The sequence below is a fragment of the Mixophyes fleayi genome, chromosome 1, assembly GCF_038048845.1.
Source record: "Mixophyes fleayi isolate aMixFle1 chromosome 1, aMixFle1.hap1, whole genome shotgun sequence".
NCBI classification, from domain to species: Eukaryota; Metazoa; Chordata; class Amphibia; order Anura; family Limnodynastidae; genus Mixophyes; species Mixophyes fleayi.
In genome coordinates, this window is record NC_134402.1 from 87,585,829 (window position 1) to 87,607,197 (window position 21,369).

Genomic DNA, 21,369 nt, shown 5'->3' on the forward strand with positions numbered 1-21,369 from the left:
AAATAAATGCGAGTTGCGCTCAGTATGCTCTCCTTGATGTATCGGGCCAAATGTCTTTTCTGTTACCCTCAACAACTATAATAAAAAAATATAAATGGTCTGGCACAGGAAAACAAAACAAGTACATCCTGAGACTAATGCATCTGAGGATAAGGGTTTAGAAGGGTTCCCTGTGCTTGTGGTAAGAGCCATTGATATGGCTGTTCGGGGAAAAGCTTGGAAAATGAAGAATGAAGTCTTTATGTTCTCTGGAGCATTCTCCTTGCACAGAACATATTTGAACACTTGTTTTAAAAAAATAAAATCGTTGTGTTGCACTGAACTGCAAGTTCTCAATGCAGATCTTCAGGCCAAAGTTGTTATTCGTTTATGACAACACAATTTAGGGGGAACAGTGTGTCCTCTACCAATCGGCAGTTCCATTTCCTAACATCAAGTGTATTCAACCATTTTGAATATAAATTATTTACTAAAGACAATGCATATTATTTGTTGTATTAAACAGAACAGGTTTATCTACTGGTCATAATGCTATGTATAATACAAGTTTCCCAGGCTAGGAGTTGAAATTGTAGGTATTATGTGAGTTCTATATTATTGGTGGATCGCTCAGCCAGTGGATTGTAACAAATACTGTGATGTGTCCAGTGCTGTACAATAATGTCTATTCATTTCCTCTCAGCGACTTGGAACAAAGAGGGGTTTCATCGAGACTCTTAATTACGGGACTACTCTTATTTTGAAAGACACTGTCACCAATGTTTACAAGTGAGAAAACACAAGGACATGGCAAGTCAGTGCTCTTTTCATCAGTATTTTTTAAATCTTTAATGTTTTAACTTTAAATCCAATGTATCCAGTTGTATTTGCCTCCACTGTCACAGCTTTTTCTGTCTCAAAGAAAAGAGATAGATAGATATATATATGCTGTACATGTCTATATAATTCTAGGAATTGTGTGAATGGGACAAGTTGTTGTTTTTCAGTGTAATGCTTCCATAGGTGCTTTGGTAAAATACAATAATTAGCCGAAATTAAGTCTAATTCCACTTTCCACCAGGATACAATGCTTCATTAACTTTTCTTCAATGCTAATCGTGATTACAAATGTTGCTGTCAAACTGAAGTCCTACTTCTAATGTATGATTTGTTATAACCATTATTGTGACGAGAGGCGCAGCAAATAGATGCAGAGGACTAAAACGTGTTTAATCTAGTTACTAAATATTCATGCAGAGGTCAGTAAGCTGTTAGAAAGGATCCATTATTCATAGGTTAAGCACCATTAAAATGATCTTTGTTAGTCTAACAGGGTGGAAAGTTGATCAACCATCCTTGTCTTTCCAGTAATATAAAGACTGTTGACAGGGTCTCTTTAGGTGGTTTGCCTTTGTGGCTACATTCACTGTTGTCTCGCAGCAGAATCTCTTCCACTTGTTTTTTTGTGATTTGTTTTGTTTTTTGCTGCATGGGGAAAGAGCGCTGTGGAAGATGTGTACATAATTGATACTCAGAAAGCACACACAGTAATTCACTACTTCTTGCTGCCTGCTTGCAATCTTTTCAAAGACGTGCTTGCTGTGTGCAAGGCTGGATGTTATAAAGTGTAAAATACTGGACGTCTAGAGAACCAGTACACAGGTGGCGAGTGTCAGAGAATGGAGATGTTGGATAGTTCCCGTTGCATCTTTACAATCTGCTTCTTAGAGTTTTGAAAATGTAAATCATTATTTCCTCAAAAGTTGAATGCTGAGAATGGGTCATGGTTCACAATTGAATAAACTTAGCAATTTATCTCAAGTGTCATAGGCAGACAACTTTGCCGTGGAGGTGACTTAAAGCAATGGTTCCCAATTTCAGATATCATGTTTGTGTACAAGTTGTTGAGCCAAGTAACAGAGGCACTAATTAAATTACCTGTGCTCAAGCACAGATATACTTAAACGTGCGCTGTTAGCGGGTTTGAGAACAGCAACCTCCTGTAGCTTTTTGTTATCAGCCACATCAACACAGTGGGAAGAAGAAGAAATATTTCCCTTGTTTCTGGCATTGGCACTAAAACTTTTGTTAGTGAAGAATAATGATAATTTTGGGGGTGATTATTGCATATATAGCTCCCATTTACCTGAGCTGTGGGAGCTGTCCTGTTTTATTTCCACTTGACGTAATACATTCTGGTTTATAGACATTGTATTAGTAGTATGTACAGCAGCATCTGTAATAACATTTATCTGCTAAAAACTTTCTCTAATTAGCAGGACTAAAAGTTCTGGCAGAGTATGAGTTGGTTGTGAGACAAACATTGCTGTAAATTGATACTGTACAGAGTGTAGAGGGCAGTGGAAACAACCACATGTAAACTAGCCAACAAATCAGAGGTCCTTTGTCAGTAACTTTTTGTTGCTATGGAATCATGTCTGCCCTCGCAAAACTCTTTGCAGCACTGATTTCCATGGTCAGAGTGGTATTTTTGGAACATCCTGCTAGTTTGTTTGTTTTATATTTTTTGGCATTCATCTCTTAAAACCTTTCCACAGTTCTACTTGGCTTTAGACTAAATGTAAAATGTTCCTTACTTAAATGACAATATTTTTTTGTTGGTCATCAAAAGGCTGGTTTTCTTCTACCGTCTTTGTCTATTTTTTTTCTCTTTTATGTACAGAATTCATGAGTTTTTCAAAGCACAATGCTGAATGTAGATTCACATGACTCCAGACATGTCTGGTTACATTTAGACAGTGCAAAGTAGTGTTTCCATTAACTATTTATTTTTTGTTTCTGACTTGCCTAATAGGGATTGGAAAGTTTATAAATGCTCAGAACGGTTTTGTTTCTTGTGAGTTCATTCAACTCTTTATTTAACTAATTATTTAGTAGCTAAAAAAATAAATAAAACCTTGCATTACAATAGTATTTAACCAAAAGATGTGCAGTACAATAGTTTAACTATATATAACTGAATGGGAATCAAATCATTGTGACCAAATGCTTTGGGGCATTTTATGATGTGTATCTCTGGACCATTCTTGTCCAACCCTTAATTGCAGCAATTTTACTAGGAGATGGATTGCTGTATTCCGTAATTATATATATATATATATATATATATATATATATATATATATATATATATATATATATATATATATATATATATATATATATATATATATATATATACACACACACACTAGGTTAATTTAAAGAACACCACCACCCTTCTCTCTGGTTATGAATGAACCAGTGTATATTCTGAAGCATGAAAAGGGATCAGAAAAAGAAAGGATTTGGAAGCACTCCTATCCACATTGAAAGGGTAACTCAATAATTACCACTAAATAGTTACGGGCAAAAGCCTTTATTAGTAATAGAAAACATATCCATCTGGATGATGGTATATAACCTCATTGGTAAAAAAGTGAAATATTAAAAAAAAGGATATAGAATATGGTGAAAAGAAAATAGAGCAAAGTGTATTTAAAATTAAGGATAGTGGAGCCAGGTAGTATGATAATACAATAAGACGATCAATTACCAAAACAGTGGTCACCTAAGAGGCCACAAGTAGATACTATATTTATGGGCAGCGCTTAGTGAATTCTAAAACAATAACCACTCAGTCAGTAGTATCAGAGCGCTAGCGGCACCACCGCTCACTGGCTCCACTTCCGGGTATGACGTCAATGTTGATGTCAATTACCCATAACCCCATGATACTACTGACTGAGTGGTTATTGTTTTAGAATTCACTAAGCGCTTGATACATATTTAGCTAGGGAATCAATGGCATGTGTTATAGCAGTTTAGTGCACTTACATTTATGGTACTATACATGTCCATTCTATCAATGCTGTTACTAGTCATGGACTTCTAATATAAACATTATGGCACATACTGATCTGGGATATTCTTTTACCTATGCTTCTTTTGCCAATCTCCATTAATAATTATCACCTATTATGGGGCTGACATTTTAGGATATCCTTAGCAAGAGCGCTTTATACATATCTTAGCCAGGTAATCTATGGCATTTGCAACAGTCATTTGGGGCGCCTATACCAGATTATTACATACGATTAACCCTGTCCTACTATCAGATATGGACATCTAGAGAAACATTATGGCACATAATTGTTTGGGGTATTATTTTATCCAAACTATTCTGTTTTGGTGATCTTGACCAATAAATATCACTATATTATGGCACTCTGATTTATTAATATTTGCATCTATCCCCATCAATTTATATATGCTCCTAGTTATGTGATTTAATTCAACATCACATATACCAAAATTAGTTCTCTCACCTGCCCATAAATATACTATCTACTTGTGGCCTCTTAGGTGACCACTGTTTTGGTAATTGATCGTCTTATTGTATTATCATACTACCTGGCTCCACTATCCTTAATTTTAAATACACTTTGCTCTATTTTCTTTTCACCATATTCTATATCCTTTTTTTTTAGATTTCACTTTTTTACCAATGAGGTTATATACCATCATCCAGATGGATATGTTTTCTATTACTAATAAAGGCTTTTGCCCGTAACTATTTAGTGGTAATTATTGAGTTACCCTTTCAATGTGGATAGGAGTGCTTCCAAATCCTTTCTTTTTCTGATCCCTTTTCATGTTCTATTATGGTAGGGAGCACCCCCTCATTTATGTAGACCATGATTTCTATATAGTTTGAGGCATATCCTAGCTTTGTGCAGGACATTATATATCTCTTTATATTCTGAAGCATGTCAGGAATCTACTAAAGACCAACGTGCAGAAAAAGATATTTAAATTGCTATTTTAATTTATTTTAGTTATGTACAGGTCCATTTGCTAATAGTGGACTTTATTAAAGGCTTGTAGAGCTATAAATCACCGGTTTACCAAAGTTGCCTAAACACTAACTGCAATTATCAATTTCTGAGTGTTAATTATAGAAAAGGGGAAATCTGTGAAAGATTGATTCAGAAGCTTACTTTGGCTGATGAAGTATAACTACCTTGTGTCTTGTTGCTGTGGTGCCATGGTGTTTGACCTGTGACTTCCACAACCTCACCTTTCAGCAGAGTTTGGTTGGTCCTCACCCAGTTTTAAGCCTCCTACACAACTGTTTCTGTTTCGGTTAATGACTGTGTTTCAGCCTACATATTAAAAAGATAATCATTATCATCTGTTTGGTATGATTGTTTAATCATACACCTGACTATAATCCTACAAAATCCCTGTCTTTGTGCAAGTGTTCCTAGAAGAATGCTGTTTTTAAGGCAAAGGGTGGTCTACCAAATATTGATTTTATTTAGATTTTTCTTCTGTTCATTCACTTTGCATTTTCTTAATTGATAAAAATAAATTATAAACACTTCTATCTTTGAAGACATTCTTACTTTGCAGCATTTTTTCCACACTTGCCTAAAACTTTTGCACAGTATTGTGTATATTTTTTATGTCATTGCTGATTCAGTGTATATCACTGACTTCAATTGAAAACTCTGTATCCCAGTTTAGAGTTGTTGATTTAGTAGCAATGTTGATTGATTTTAGAAAAGTGGGAAAACCAATCTGTAGTAGGTACCGCTAAACATTCACTCTCATGGTTTTTTGTTTTTTTGCACTATGTTGTGTTTTTTATAATGCTGTTTGCTCTTCAATGCGTTTTTAATTTAAGCTCAACTCATTGAGGTCATTGGGGTGACCTGTGGTGACCCTACCAATCACAAGTAAAAACACACTACCTTGTAAACCATGTGGTTTCATTTGCATTTTAAGATGCAAATCCAAAGTCAGTGAGTTCCTGGTCTTAAGTATAAAGATACAGTAGTGAAACTGGATCATATATCCTAGAGTATGATTTTACCAACTTTAACAATCTAACATTTGTTTTAATTTGTAATATTGCAAAGCCTGGACAATTGAGTATAATATTTATGTCTCAACAGACTGCAAAATCTTCACAGGGCCATGGAGCTTTGTCATGTTCTATCTTCTCTCCATGGTCTCCTGGTAGTCTCTGGGGATTGTTCAGCAGATTTCTTTTTTTATGTAAATAGCCATTTTATTTTTGTTTTTCAGGTTAATTTCCTCATGAGTCATCCGAACCTCCGGCACCTCAGTATTCTTAAACAATCATTCAAGGAAACTATGAGTGACAGCAACTTGTCCTGGTGTCGGTCGTTACTAGTTGTCCTCCTGTTTTCACGGGCTACAGCAATAAATTCAGAGGAGACCAATAACCACACTGCCAATGTTTCCGACCCACTGCTGGAGTCACTACCGGTGATCACGTCTATGATAGATCACATCATTGTAAAGGAAGGCAATAGTGTGGTAATTCATTGTAACATTGAGGGACATCCTGATCCTCATTTCCAGTGGTATAACTCCAATGGACATCTGCTGAAAGAGGAGAATGGTAAGCTAGAACTATTATGCTGGTATCTTTATTTTGATACATTTGTGTTACCCAAGTAGGCTATAGATCTCCTTTAGTTCTTTATACACTGCTTTTTTTTCTTTTTTTTTTTCTTTTTTTCACAATTAAAATATTTTTTTCAGCATTATTGTGCTGCTATATAAAAAGTAAACAAAGTTAAATATGCATATTACGATGGGGGTAATTATTAATGGATGTTATCGGCAGTCCCTCCGCTGCACACTGCTAATAGTGGGGGGTCTCAAGGGAGGGAGCAGGCTATCCAAGGCTGAAAAACACCTTTTTAAAATCTGACTAAAACTTGGACTTTAGACTTGCATCAGATTATAGGTGGAATCATGGAAAAGCGTTTTGTTTTATAATATATGTTGTCCATTCACACTTCTATTTCCCATGTCCCTGCGCTTCTGTGTGCTTCTGCCAAAGCACCCATGTGCATGTCACTGGCTTCATCTCTTACACATCCGTGACCTCTAAGTATCCATCTCCTCTGCTGTCATAGAAGGGAATGGATTCAAATACAACCATGTACATACAGCCTAACGGTTGAAAAAATATATATATATTAAATGGGATACTTATGTCTTTTTTTATCCCCCCTTTGTCAATTGTTTTACAGTCATTAGATGTTTACCCTCCTGAAATAAAGCTGTACTCTATGCTGAGATTTGTTGGATGGTAGGGATCATGTTATGACTCAGCATGGACCTAACCATGTACCAGCTGTTACAGTGGTTAGGGGTGCTAGTGTCCTACCTACTGTGTAGGTAGGTTTTGGCTGGAGTTTATGGGTACATTGTTTTTTTTTCAGTAGAGAATCTGTAAATCTTTAGCCACACACAGGCAGTATATTGGCTGTTTTGTAGGCTGAATGACAGGACCGCCACAATGTTTCCTGTAGCCATTTATACGCATGCTGACAGTGGTAGACCTAATTTAATACCCACCCAGGTAAAAATTCTAATGTACTGATTTTGGATTTTGATCAGACCTGACCACAGTTTTGAGATTACACATTGCTGTTTTTTTGGGGAGTGTTGGGGTGAGAGGGTTGACAATTTAACCTAGAACGGTCCGATGGGTTGGGTATAAGATGTCAACATTCAAAATGTCCACAGTCAAAATGTGTACACCAAATTGCCGACACAGTTATAAGGTTGGTTGTCATAATGTTTACATGTCATAAGGTCGGTACAGTTAAAATGTCAACATGTAAAATGTGGACAGGATTGTAAAGTCGACAGTGAAAATGTCAACATTAATCACTAGGTTTAAAACGGTGATACATGAAAGAAATAAAAACACTACATCCCTGTACACATTTTACACATTATCCTTATAACTGTCTACTTTCCCCGGCCTGATTGGTCAGTATTACACAACTAGACTTGAAACTGTAATGCTGAGTTATAACCATTTAATGTTCTAATCCGTTAGAACGGCAGATGTAATCTCTCTAGTAATGCACACCTCACCCAGTACAACTGCTGATACAGTATGTTATTCCAGAGCGGTGTTATTTCCTCCTATTCAGAAGTCTGTTCTGACACAGGAAATTGCAGCAGTGGTACAGTTCTTATATCTGATCCCAGTCTGTGTACCCTGCCAGCATTTTCTTCAATAACATGTATAGCAGAAGTCAGCATAAAGCTTAAGAACAAATAAATCCTCTCAAGGACTTTGTTCCAAAAGGTGTTCGATGTTCAGGGTGTTTAATGACTGACTTTAATTGCACAAGTGGTAAATGATGATCATTGCTATCTAATAATTAATCAGCAATAAGACTAGATTTTTAGTAATGCAACCTGAGTTCAGAAGGTTTTGTGACACATTGTGTCTGTTTGTGCGCAGTCGGACTTATTTTTACAAGAAACGCTTGACAAGATGGCAGCATATTAGGAGGTGCAAAATTGTGTATTTTTTAATGGGAGAATCCAGGTAGTTCCTAGTTAAATACAGTATGTATTGTACCCACATGCAATTACAAGATTGTGTTTTGCAGGATGAGATATGTAAATAAGCCTAAAGGGTAGAGAGCGCACATTCATTGGGGAGTTACTTATTTAGCCAGTGGCTGCAAGCTAGGGCTGTCTGCATAGGAGCTGAGAACATACCTTCCAATTTTGGCAGAACATTCTGATCCTCGAGCTGCAAAAGTGGGTGGCTCTTACCCAAAAGTGGGTGGAGCTTTGCTCAAATTTGTTTGTTTGGGTGGCTGTCCAAAGGCTGGAAAGTTTCACACCTGCATTTAACCTTAGTAGTTCTTTGTCCACACACCCAACATCATCATGACATGATACATATGATGACATAACCTAGTATATCTAAAAAAGCATATTTTCTTTTTGGCTACTAAAGCACAAACAAGAATAAATTTGGAAAAAAATAATACATATTCCAATAAAACGTGAAAAGTTTTTAACCATTTCATATATGAAGTGATGCCATCATACATTTTAATAATAATAATTTTATTTATAAAGTGCTTTTCTCCCAGTAGGACTCCCAGTGAGAACTAAGTTGGTAACAAATATTGTTTACATCTGTTACAGCACGAGGCATTTAAATGACTTTGTCTGTCCTGTACAGCTACAAGTTTAATGGTTTTTACCGTACTGCTGGTGTCTCGTCACTCTAGTAATTCCCTATTTCTTTATTATTAATATTAAATATTCCCTAACAGAACTAACTGTTTTGGTGTATGTTAGAATTTCTGTCTGATTTTATGATTTCAAAATCGATTGGAGCCAAACTTTTTGAGATTATTGTGCTTCCCAGAAATCAAAAGTTATGGTTTTGCAGTTGAACAATGCCCGTATGTTACCTATTTGTGAAGTCCAGCACCATGACTATAGTGACCATGACTATAGTGACTCCTAGAACTGAGTTTTAGTATCGGCATCAGGTTAGTTCTACTTTTTAAGACTGTACACTTAGCAATGTTTTCAAGATGGATAACAAAGCCTGATCATATAATAACTTGGCAGTTAATATATAACTTCTAACATGTGTATATACATTTTTGTTTCAGCTGGAAAATGGTGGATCCTGGATAGTGGACTTTTAAATTTCACTAGTGTATCATTTGAGGATCGAGGGAAATACACCTGTGTTGCGAATAACTCTTATGGCACTGCGAATAATACGGTTACACTGCGAGTCATTTTCACCTCTGGTGATATGGGCATCTACTATATGATCGTCTGTCTGGTGGCATTTACCATTGTAATGGTGCTGAATATAACAAGACTGTGCATGATGAGCAGTCATCTGAAGAAGACTGAGAAAGCCATCAATGATTTCTTCAGGACAGAAGGTGCAGAGAAATTGCAAAAGGCTTTTGAGATTGCAAAGAGAATCCCCATCATCACTTCTGCCAAGACACTCGAGCTTGCCAAAGTTACTCAGTTTAAAACAATGGAGTTTGCCCGATATATTGAGGAACTGGCCAGAAGTGTGCCCTTGCCACCACTTATAATGAACTGTAGGACTATAATGGAAGAGATCATGGAGGTGGTTGGTCTGGAAGAAGCAGGACACATGTTTATGAGACAGGGAGCTGTTGGTGGTCAGGAACTTTGTGATGTGGATGAAGTCTTCACCATCCCTAATGCTCTACAGCGGAGTGATTCTCCAACAGCTGATTCGGATGCCTCCTCTCTCCAGGAGCCCTGTCGGCAAATTGCCATAACTGTGTCTGTGCACCCAATGACTGAAAAACAGTGTTTAGATACAGAGTCACAGGACAGCATACAGTCCAGTATTAAAGAAGACTCTATTTTAAAAGAATGTACACAAATGTCTGAAGCAAACGAACCTCAGCCAGAGAACACTACTACATGCATAATATATGAAAGCCATGTCTAGATAGGAAATCTATGCATATCATTAATACACTCAGAGCACCTTTTATAGATGAATTGCCACTTAGCCTTACTAGAAGAAATAACCATTTCTTCCCCAAATCCAGATTAATTTTGGCTTATATGCAGCTTGAGTGGAGTCCAATGGCATTAAGTTAGTGTTGGTACCACTGGAGTTTCACTAACCTTCATTTAGTGTTAATGCAAGTCTTCGTCACACTAAGGAAACAGTTACATATTTTACATATTTTGAGTTTTTATTGTATTTATTATTTTGTAGTTCATCCAACTGTTTCATTTCTGACACCTTATTCTGCCAAATAAATGTGTCATGATACATTTGTAAATATTGTTTCAGATTGAAATAACACTTCTATTGAAGGTTGAAAATAACGGAGCAAGTGGTAACTTGCCTTCAACAAGTAACGGAACTAGCCCATGGGCCTCCTCAATAGACAATCAGATTGCTGCTCTTCTGTGTGTGTGTAATATAAACATTATATAAATAACCTTTATAGATTTGTGGCTTAAAATGATCAGGTGTAGATCTCATTTTTGCCAAAATAGCGAATACTTTTTCTCTGTTGGCTAAGTGTTGATCTGAATTGAGACACTGTATAATAATAAAAAAACACTTTGGGCAGAGTTCATGCCAGTGCAAGATGCAGAAAATGCCAAAGACTAGAGATTACATAGTAGCTTCATAACGTAATAACATGTGAGTTAGTATATACTTTACTAGACACACCTTAGGAACTGTACAGAGCTGCCCAAATAGGTCCTGCTTGACTGCAATGTAAGTCTGTCATCTTTATTTATAGCTTACAGTTTGTGACAAGGCCAACATAACTCAATCTGCAATGAGAAATTAGAATGCTTGTTAAATATTAAGAATTGACAATTCTCTTTCTGTACTTTACAATGCAGAAAGATTTAATTTCTTTACTCTGCACATCTATATCGAAAGGTCCAGATGTTTTTCCATTCCATGCATTGTAGCTTTGCTTTTTCCTTGGGATATAGAACTCCAGAAGCCAGGCAAACGGAAATCTCGCTGTGGCTTATGCAAATTCTGATTCATGCTTATGAGTGTGTGAATTTATTCTAAATTTCTTACATAACTGGACATGGTTGTTTTTAACAACGGGCAATAAACACAGTAACTAAAGGGCACATTATTAGGCACTTGAGAGGCAGAAATTAGATTAATGCATTGTAAGCACCAAATAAGTATAATGGTAGTAATAGTACACATAAAGGACTTCCAAACCCAATTTTTGTATGCTATTTACCTGCGCTGAAATAATAAAATGAACACTGCAACATCTCGCGCATTCTCTATGACCTTATTACAGCCGCAGTGGTTATTTCTATCACTAAGCACCAGCATTGATGTATTTGGGGAGCTGCAGATGCAGACTGTAAAATAGTCTTGGCAACACTTTCTGCATCACTGACTTAACCTGAATGCATAGTCTATGGTGTACAACAGGTTAACTGCAGGCTGGCAGACAGATAAGCTGCACTCTCATGAATATTGGTCTAGTCCATGAGATGACTACCTTCACTGGGTAGATGACTACCTTCACTGGGTAGATGACTACCTTCACTGGGTAGATGACTACCTTCACTGGGTAGATGGCAGCAGTTAAGATAGCCTTGCATTTCCTGACCTCATTGGCCACTACATGACCACTTTATTCAGATAATCAGTGACATTGTTCATAGTGCATGGGGAACAGCATTGTCAGTCGTATTTACCATTTATGGTGCTTGTCCTTATGAGTAACAGAACGGGTTTCCTCAATAATATCTTTGACAATGCCTTGTGAAGCAGAGAGCCCTGTGATGGTAGACTGGGTCCACACCCTTATTTTGACATTGGCAGCAATGTGGAGAATGCACGAACACAGATCTCTGCTTCAAATGAACTGAGCACTTTACGTCAACTAAGCTGGCCTATATTTGTTGTATATGTTTTGTCAAAAGCAGAAGTCTGCATTATCATACATTATGGATGGCTTGTCATGTTGTACAGGCCTCTGCTGTATTGTATACAGAACCGCCGCGGACGCTTCTTTGACAGCGCCGCGGCTACTGTATAGTACGGTGCTGCCGAAACGGAACTGCTGCGCATGCGCAGCAGCTCTCTCGCTTTTTTTTTTTTTTAATCCTGCGTGCGCCGCTGGGGGGGTGCGCGCTATTGATATAATTGGGGAAAACAGCCACAGAACTTTTGTAGTTACTAAGCCAATATATAGTTAAAAAGTAACTAACATGAGTTTTGAAAGATCATTTAAGTTGATCACAGTTCATTACATTTTTATACTTTTGTCATAACTATACAGACCTGCACAATGATAAAGAAATTAAATATAATGTTTGCTACACCATATTGCTTTTTGTCACTTGCAGAATATTCGTCATCATCCTTATCTAGCTATAAACATTTTGTCCATTGACTGACCAAATAGACATTATGTGACAGGCATGGCTCAATGTATTTGTGAAAACTTATTCTTATTCTTCCTCTTCCTTTCTGTCTCAGCAATCTGTAAAAGCTGTTTAGGAAGCAAAACACAATAAACTATCTATTGCAAAAAGTCTTTCATTTTCTTTCTTGTTTTTAGAATGTCAATTGACAGAGGTTATTCCAAAACACACTTCTAATGAAGGTTAGAAAATGTTATTAAAATCTAATCATGATGAAGTAGTTTTCAGTTGTTCACAGAATCGTGGCTTCCCAATCTAATGCAGCCATTTTATTAAGATAATTCCTTCATACACTTAGTAGTTTCCTTTAAACTTGGGAACTCTGGAAATCAACGAGAAACACAGCAATTTTGCTCAATAATGGAGCATTGTGGTTTTTGTTTTGTTTTTACATGCTTTATTGGTTTCTTTGATCATAGAACCATTTAAAAGTTTAAAAATTAAGCTATTAGTGTGATATAATCATCATCCGTCCTTATTTAACAAGGCTATTTTCAGCCCTTGGAAAACAGACAATATCATTCATCATCATCATTAATGCAAAACTATTCACTACTGCTTTTAAGAGACAACAAAAGATCCAAGCTGTTCCTGGGAATTAGTCTGCAACAGAGTAGTACTATTCTCTGTGTTTTATAATATGGATGGTGTGTGTGTGTGTGTATATATATATATATATATATATATATATATATATATATATATATATATATATATAAAAATATTTTAAAGACAGAGAGATTACTATTTTAAATTGTATGAACAAAAATGTTGTCAATTGATACAATTTATTATATTAATATCATCACTGATCACCTAATGGGCAATGTTGGTATAGCCATGGACATTTCTGTACATATTGGGTTTGCAAGTGGGTGGAGAGAGTACATTTACTGTTCTAAATATATCAACACTGTGCTTTATGGCACTTTTTTTTAACTGAATTATTGGACATCTTGGAGTACTAAAGCTACCGCTTGTTGTGGTTGGCAAGGTAAACTGTGATGGCAGAACAAATAAAGTTCCTGCTTAGGTAGGCACTTCACCGTTGGTGACATTGTCTGCGGTCCAGACAGATATCTCTCTGCCGGAGCTCCATTTATAGGTGAGATCGGAGCGGCTCATCACTACAGACGGAGTCAGTGAGTAGATATAACTCTATTTTATCACCGGTTGGATTGTTATATACTGGGGGTATGGAGTGTTATTTTTGGACACACTAAATATTACAGCTACTGGAGCTCTTTGTTTATATACATCTATGCTCAGATAGAGCTATATACTGCCATCAAGATGTCACTCTCTATTGCAGTGGGACATCTCTCCAGTGTTTATCATCAATCTATATGATTTTCGACACTGCATCTATGAGGAAGCCATTAGAACAGCTCCTGGATTATTCCGTTTTATTGTGCATACCACAATTTCAGATACACCAGAATAGCTGTTTATACTACACCATCTAGTAGCGTTGTGGTCTGCCAAATCTCATGAGCTACGTTTTATACATACTTTTCTCATACTTACCTACTTTCTTCAGCTCCCTTCCGGGAGCCAGCCAGTGGAGGGGGGCGTGAAGGGGCGGGGTGGCCGAAATCGCGTCATTTCGGCCCCGCCCCCTGTGACGTCATGACGCAAATTGCGTCATTTGACAGCGGGGGCGGGGCCAAACGCCGCGATTCACCGGGAATCGTGGCGTTTGGGATCTAATTCTGCCCACTTCACTAGGAAGTGGGGCACTTCCTAGTGAAGTGGGCAGAATTCGGGAGATTGCCACACTCGCCCGGGAGTCCGGGAGACTCTCACAAAATGCGGGAGTCTCCCGGACATTCCGGGAGAGTTGGCAAGTATGACTTTTCTATATACATTTTTTATTTTGTATTACTTTTTTTGAGTCATCGTGCACGGTGACTCAGTTATACTCATTGTCTTTCTTAATCAGTGCTGATACAGCATCAATAGGCTATTTATATATGTGGTTTTGCTTTTTATGCAATAAATTTATTTAATAGTCCATTCGTGATTTTTGTTTTGTTGTTTTTATATAATTGATATGATACACTTTAGACAGCTTGGTCTGTAGCGCTGCAATCTTTATTATTTTATTGTCAGTTTTTGGGTGGACGCAGCCACCAGTTTTTTTGCAGCAGCTTGTCCTTGTCTGATTTCTACTATTTCCATCTATTTGATACTGTGAATTTATCTGATCCAGTATCTTTAGCTATATAGCATATAATATATTGGCACCATGATAAGGGTTTTGTTTTTTTATTGTCATTATACTTTTTACTATTTTTAATAAATGACAGCAAAGCGCAGAGAATCTGCAGTTCGCCGGAACCGCTGCTTACAACCTAATTTCATCAGAATTTCCGTTTTTGAACTAAATCTTAGTGGCGGCAGAACTGGGCGTTTAATAATGATATATAATTTTGAGGATATTTTAGTCATTTTAAAGAAACCAGGTGGTTATTTTTTTTGTTAACCCTTTCACACACACATCACTTATGCCCATTATTAGCTGTGACAATTGTTACCATTATTAATGTGTTAATTAAGGAATAACAATGTGCTAGCAAAATATATCATATCTAAACTAAAAGTGACATCCACATTGCAATGCAGTAGCTTTTATAGCCTACTTATCATATTATAAATACTGTAGCTTTTTATGTCAAAAAAGGTCAGTTCTTATATGTGAAATAACTGTTGAAAGACAACGCCATGGTTATTTAGTAAGAGCAGGAAATGCTTTACAATTGACAGAGCATATGTTACATTAAAGGATTGACCAGACAGGGTTAGGCACTTCATCATAGACGTGAGTCTAGATTACTTCCTGCTTGAGACTAATGCTCCTTCAACGTGTTTGTAATAAAATGTGGAAAAAAGCACTTGAAGGTAAAGGCTTTTAAAGTCAGTAGTTACAGAATACTATGAATACTATGAGCTTGAACTGCGAGCATGAGACACATTTTAGATAGTTTGATTAGTATAATCTAAGAGACATTGAAAAGATGGTCTATGACAGAACAAGCTGACAAACGCGGTTTGTTCCTTTCCATGGCTAATTATATCTTCATTATTTTAAGCTGGCAGCTGCTATGCGTTTCACTTCCTGCTGCCGCGCATGAAAGTAGGTGCTACAGAAAATAATCCCTGAAAAGATATTATTAACCTTTATTTATAGAATGCCAACATATTATATAGTGCTTTACAGATGATGTTTAATCCTTGACATCAGTTCCTGCCCCAGTGTGGTTTGCAGTACAAATTCTTTACACATAAACACACACTAACATTAATATACTAGTATGGTTTTTAGACTGTGGGAGGAAATTTTAGCAACCAGAGAAAAATCTCACAAGCACAGTGAGAACAAGCAAAATTCACACAGATAGGGGGGTGTTCGATTGTACACGATGTTCTGCCGACATCGCTGCAATGTTTGGCTGCCCATATTTCTGGGTACTACGGTACCCCAAAACCTTGGACTTTCCTGCACATCTGTATGGGATACGAGAAGAAATCCATGGTTACATAGCTGCGCACAGACGCCGCGACCATTCCGGAGGCACTCCGCTGTCAACTGAATTCCGCCCCCCTATAGTGTCCTATTATAAAATGCTATGCAACCAACATTGACTGCCTAGGTTATGCAAGCTTTAGTCAGAAGACTTGTGTCGAGAAGGTTTAAGAAATAAATATTCCTGAAAATAAGAACAATGTCAGCAAAGAGTGTGGTGCACAAATAACTAATGGCAAAACTTCTGCCGTCACAAAAAATAAGCTGGTTCAGTTTTAAATAGGCGCTCTAATAAAGGATGCAGCTAGTATTCCTAATAACATATCATACCCAAAAGAATGTCAACTTCTCAATATCACAACAAATAATGGAATATACAAAGCGCTTCCTTTTCCCCAATAGAAATATATAACACATAAATAAAACACATAAATTGGACATGTAAAATGCAGAAAAAATATAAAAAAATAATTGTAATGCTGTATGGTAAACTTATCTAGTCCATACAACGAAAGCCCTTTCCGAATGTATTCCCATATCGGACTCCTTCAAATGGTGGATAAAACAGTCACCTTCCTTTCCTATCCACATCAAACTTGGAATATATATCGTGATCCTCCAAACAACCGCTTTTCTGAACAATATGTGTTTGCAGGAATTCCCAAATAATATTCTCCTCTGGATTATGCATAGATAAGTTTACCATTGGTCTGTAGCGCTGCACTCTTTATTATTTTATAGTAAAAAGTATAAATGCAAAACAGTTTTCTTAAAATAAAACAGAAATAAGCACAGTAATGACATAGCAAACTCAAATATACTTTTGCATAAACTGTTGCCAGGTAAAGGCTAGACACAGACAACTCAGCAGTAGATTGAGACTGACCCCCAAGAACTGACAATTCCTAAAATGATTTCATTACTTTTAAACATTCTTCCAAGCCCCCATTCTATATGATGTTGCCCTGATCTAGTACTGGATTCTATAAACCTCATAACTTTCTCCTAGAACACAGCCATGATGTTACATTAGTTCCCTTAAACATGGTATGATTTTTCACACGTAGGCACTCTTTCCTCGCGTTTTCCTTTCTACCATTGCACCCTCGGTGCGGTCCTCAGTAACTCTAGACCTGTTTTACCAGCCCTGTTTCTGGGCACAGGCTATTTTCACTCGAATATTACTTATCTCTTATGCTCACTGTACAGGCAGTAGCTGTTCTGCAATACTATGTACTCTGGTTATTCACAGCTGTTTGTTTATTGTATAACTATTTATTGTGTAATTATGCATTTCTTATAAATGTTTGGGCATTGTGTATTTTTGTAAATGTTAGGGGCACATTTATCATGTATCGGACAAAACGAGAAATACTTATCAATCCTTATCGCATGGATAAGGATTGATGTATTTCTCAAATTTATTAAAAATGGAACACAGAAACAGCAGTTCCGAAAAACTGCTGTTTCTGTGATAAAAAAACCATACTCACCACTGCCTCTTAGGTCGCGCTGTCTCCGGATCTCCTCCTCTTCGGTGCACTTTCTCTTCTTCATGCTACTGCGCATGTGCCGACCGGAGAACTTGAGGCTGTGACAGGGAGGGATCACAAGATCACTCCCTGCGCATGCGCTGTCCAGCTCTGCTCTCCGGAGCAGAGCTGGACATACCGAAGAACAGAAGTTGTACCAGCATTTCCTATGATGCGTACATTAACACAACAAGTTCCCGAAAAAAACAGTTTTTTGGGACTTGTTAGATTGCGGCCAGGAGCAGTCACCATTCTGTTGAATGGTGACTGCTCGCAAAAACGATCAGGAGTGCAAAGCAGCAGATATCAATGATATCTGCTGCGATGCACCTTTAATAAATTTGCGGAGAGCACATCGTGGCCTAATTTACACGGTAAGTGCACGATAGTGCACTACCGTGCTTTCTTAAATATACCCCTTAGTCTGTTTACCTAAGTATGGTGCTACTGACCCTTTGTGGCATCTTATAAGTAAAACATAGTAGTAATAATAAAAATAATAGGAAATTTGATTATGGATTCCTTGGGAGTATATATTACCTATATAGCTTCCATATGTGGTATGTCTACTGATGACACATTTCATGTGGCTGATTCTACTGGTTACACATTGTACTGAGGTCTCCCCAAGCATGGATTCTGGGTATTGTTTTGATATATTTTTTTCTTTTAGGGTATTTTCCTGCTCCTGGTATCTTGGACAATAAACAGTGGTTGACTGGACATCTGTGTTACCAGAAATCTGTGAATAAACTCTCAAAGCCAGGTGACAGCAAGCAGACCCATGAAGCATACAGCAACATACATTAACCCGGCGGTTCCCAAACTGTGCGCCGCGGCTGACACTGGGGTGCCGTGGGCCAGACATTAAAAAAAAACAAAACACAGAAACTTACCAATCCGTTGGGCGCCGGGACCCAGCAGCCTTCTCTCTCCTGCAGCTGTCACTGAATATCGACGTCAGTGACGGCTGCGGGAAAGAGGAGGCTGCTGGGTCCCGGCGCCCGATGGATTGGTAAGTTTCTGTGTTTTTTGGGGGGTTTTTTTATGGCTGGCGCCTGGTGCGGGGCAGAGTGAGAGGGATCGTGGAAGAGGATGGTGACAGTGGGACAGAGGATGGTGACAGCAGGACAGAGGAGGAGAGCAGAGGATGGTGACAGCGGGACAGAGGAGGAGAGCAGAGGATGGGGACAGAGGAGGAGAGCAGAGGATGGTGACAGCGGGACAGAGGAGGAGAGCAGAGGATGGTGACAGCGGGACAGAGGAGGAGAGCAGAGGATGGTGACAGCGGGACAGAGGAGGAGAGCAGAGGATGGTGACAGCGGGACAGAGGAGGAGAGCAGAGGATGGTGACAGCGGGACAGAGGAGGAGAGCAGAGGATGGTGACAGCGGGACAGAGGAGGAGGACAGGATGGTGACAGCGGGGCAGAGGCTGGTGACAGTGGGACAGAGGAGGGGGACAGGATGGTGACAGCGGGACAGAGGAGGGGGGACAGGATGGTGACAGCGGGACAGAGGATGGTGACAGCGGGACAGAGGAGGAAAGCCGAGGAGGGGGACAGAGAGCAGAGGATGGTGACAGCAGGGCAGAGGAGGGGGACAGAGAGCAGAGGATGGGGAGAGCGGGGCAGAGGAGGGGCGCAGTGGAGGGGGACAGAGGGCAGAGGGGGCAGTGTGAGAGAGGACAGTGTGTCTGGATGCAGAGGGGGCAGAGTGCCTGAGGGCAGAGTGTCTGGATGCAGAGGGGGTATTTTTGCATACAACTAAATAAGTATTTCTGTCCTGACCTAAATACTTATTACAATTTTTTTGACCCAACTACTTCTAAAACAGGACTGCTCAATAATTATTTTGGAGGGGTGCCTTGAAAAAATTTGGAGACTCGGTGCCGCGAACTGCAAAAGTTTGGGAACCACTGCATTAACCCCTTGTCTACTTATAAAGTGATCATCATCATCATCACCATTTATTTATATAGCGCCACTGATTCCGCAGCGCTGTACAGAGAACTCATTGACATCAGTCCCTGCCCCATTGGAGCTTACAGTCTAAATTCCCTAACTTACACACACACACACATAGAGAGAGAGACTAGGGACAATTTTGATAGCAGCCAATTAACCTACCAGTATGTTTTTGGAGTGTGGGAGGAAACCGGAGCACCCGGGGGAAACCCACGCAAACACTGGGAGAACATACAAACGCCACACAGATAAGGCCATGGTTGGGAATTGAACTCATGACCCAGCGCTGTGAGGCAGAAGTGTTAACCACTTAGCCACCGTGCTGCCCATATATAGAACAATGTTTGTAAAAAAGCTTTTAAATTCTCAGTTAGAAAAGATAGAGATTAATGGCTAAAATGTAAGTCACTATTTTCTCTATATCATTTTACAGGGTTGGTTTTTATGTATTAAATTACTTGATTTGTACACTTTACACTTTGTACGCTTCTGCTGAAAGCCATGTTATCTCAAGGAACTCATTTTATTGGAGTGAACAGGACTACATTAATATATTATTTTCCTAATTATGCTTACTAGGACATAGTCATGACAACAGTTAATATTGAAAATACTGAAAAACCTTCCTATGCTTTAGAAATAGGTGAAATAATAGTTAAGTAATTTTCCCGGGTAGTACACAACAAACAAATTCACTAGTGTAACTTTCAATTTTTCAAGGATGAATAAATAAACTCCCTAAGTGATCACTTTTTTCATAATTCACTCTTTTGCACCCAGAACCTTCCTATTAGACCCCTTCATGTGTAATAGGCATTTTACAATACAGAAACTTGAGCCATAACCTCAAGGCAGGGTGTACTGTAAGCTGATGTAATTACACTGACAGAGAACAAGCAAAACTTTGTTATTGTCTGTACCGAGGAATAAAACAATCCCAGCATTTTAGATGCAAGGAACATTTTGTATCTTAGTGTATTTGTTATATATAATAAAAATATACAGTGGTGGAAGTTAAAATGTAAAAGTGGCGGGACGGTATGGAGATTTAGTATTGCCAATATGAAAAATGTAATGGGAGTGTAAATGAATGGAATTTGCTAGGCTTACAGTGAAGGCAGCAGGAGAAGTGGTGGCATGGCATACAACTGTACACACCCCCACTTCGACCACTATATATATATATATATATATATATATATATATATATATATATATAATTTTATATATGTGTGTGTGTGTGTGTGTGTGTGCATATACATACACAGGGCCTGAGTCATTAAGGAGAGCAAGGCATAAAAAAAGGAGTAACTCTACACCTGGGCAAAGCCATGTTGCATTGGAGGGGAGGTAAATTTAAAATGTAGGGACACATTTATTGTTGGGGGTAGGGCATGTTCTAGATAAACTTTAGATTTCATTGTAAAAATAAATATATCAAGTATTTGTGTGCTAGATGAAAAAACAGCCAGTATTTAACTCATGTGAAAAATAATAAACTAATTTGCACCCCTTGCATTGTAACATGGTTTGTCCCAGAGAACATTTACCCCCTTT

General features: G+C 38.1%; 1 protein-coding gene across 2 annotated transcripts in view; it reads left to right on the top strand.

The window, feature by feature from the left end:
* Positions 1 to 12,899, top strand: part of MFAP3L (microfibril associated protein 3 like) — a 36,219-nt gene extending 23,320 nt beyond the window's left edge. For both annotated transcript variants that reach the window (XM_075197735.1, XM_075197731.1), the window contains exons 2-3: positions 6,073 to 6,412; positions 9,465 to 12,899. In XM_075197735.1, the coding sequence (XP_075053836.1) occupies positions 6,085 to 6,412; positions 9,465 to 10,300 (1,164 nt within the window). In that variant the 5' untranslated portion in view covers positions 6,073 to 6,084 and the 3' untranslated portion in view covers positions 10,301 to 12,899. The remainder of the gene's footprint in view (positions 1 to 6,072; positions 6,413 to 9,464) is intronic.
* The last annotated feature ends 8,470 nt before the right edge of the window (positions 12,900 to 21,369 follow it).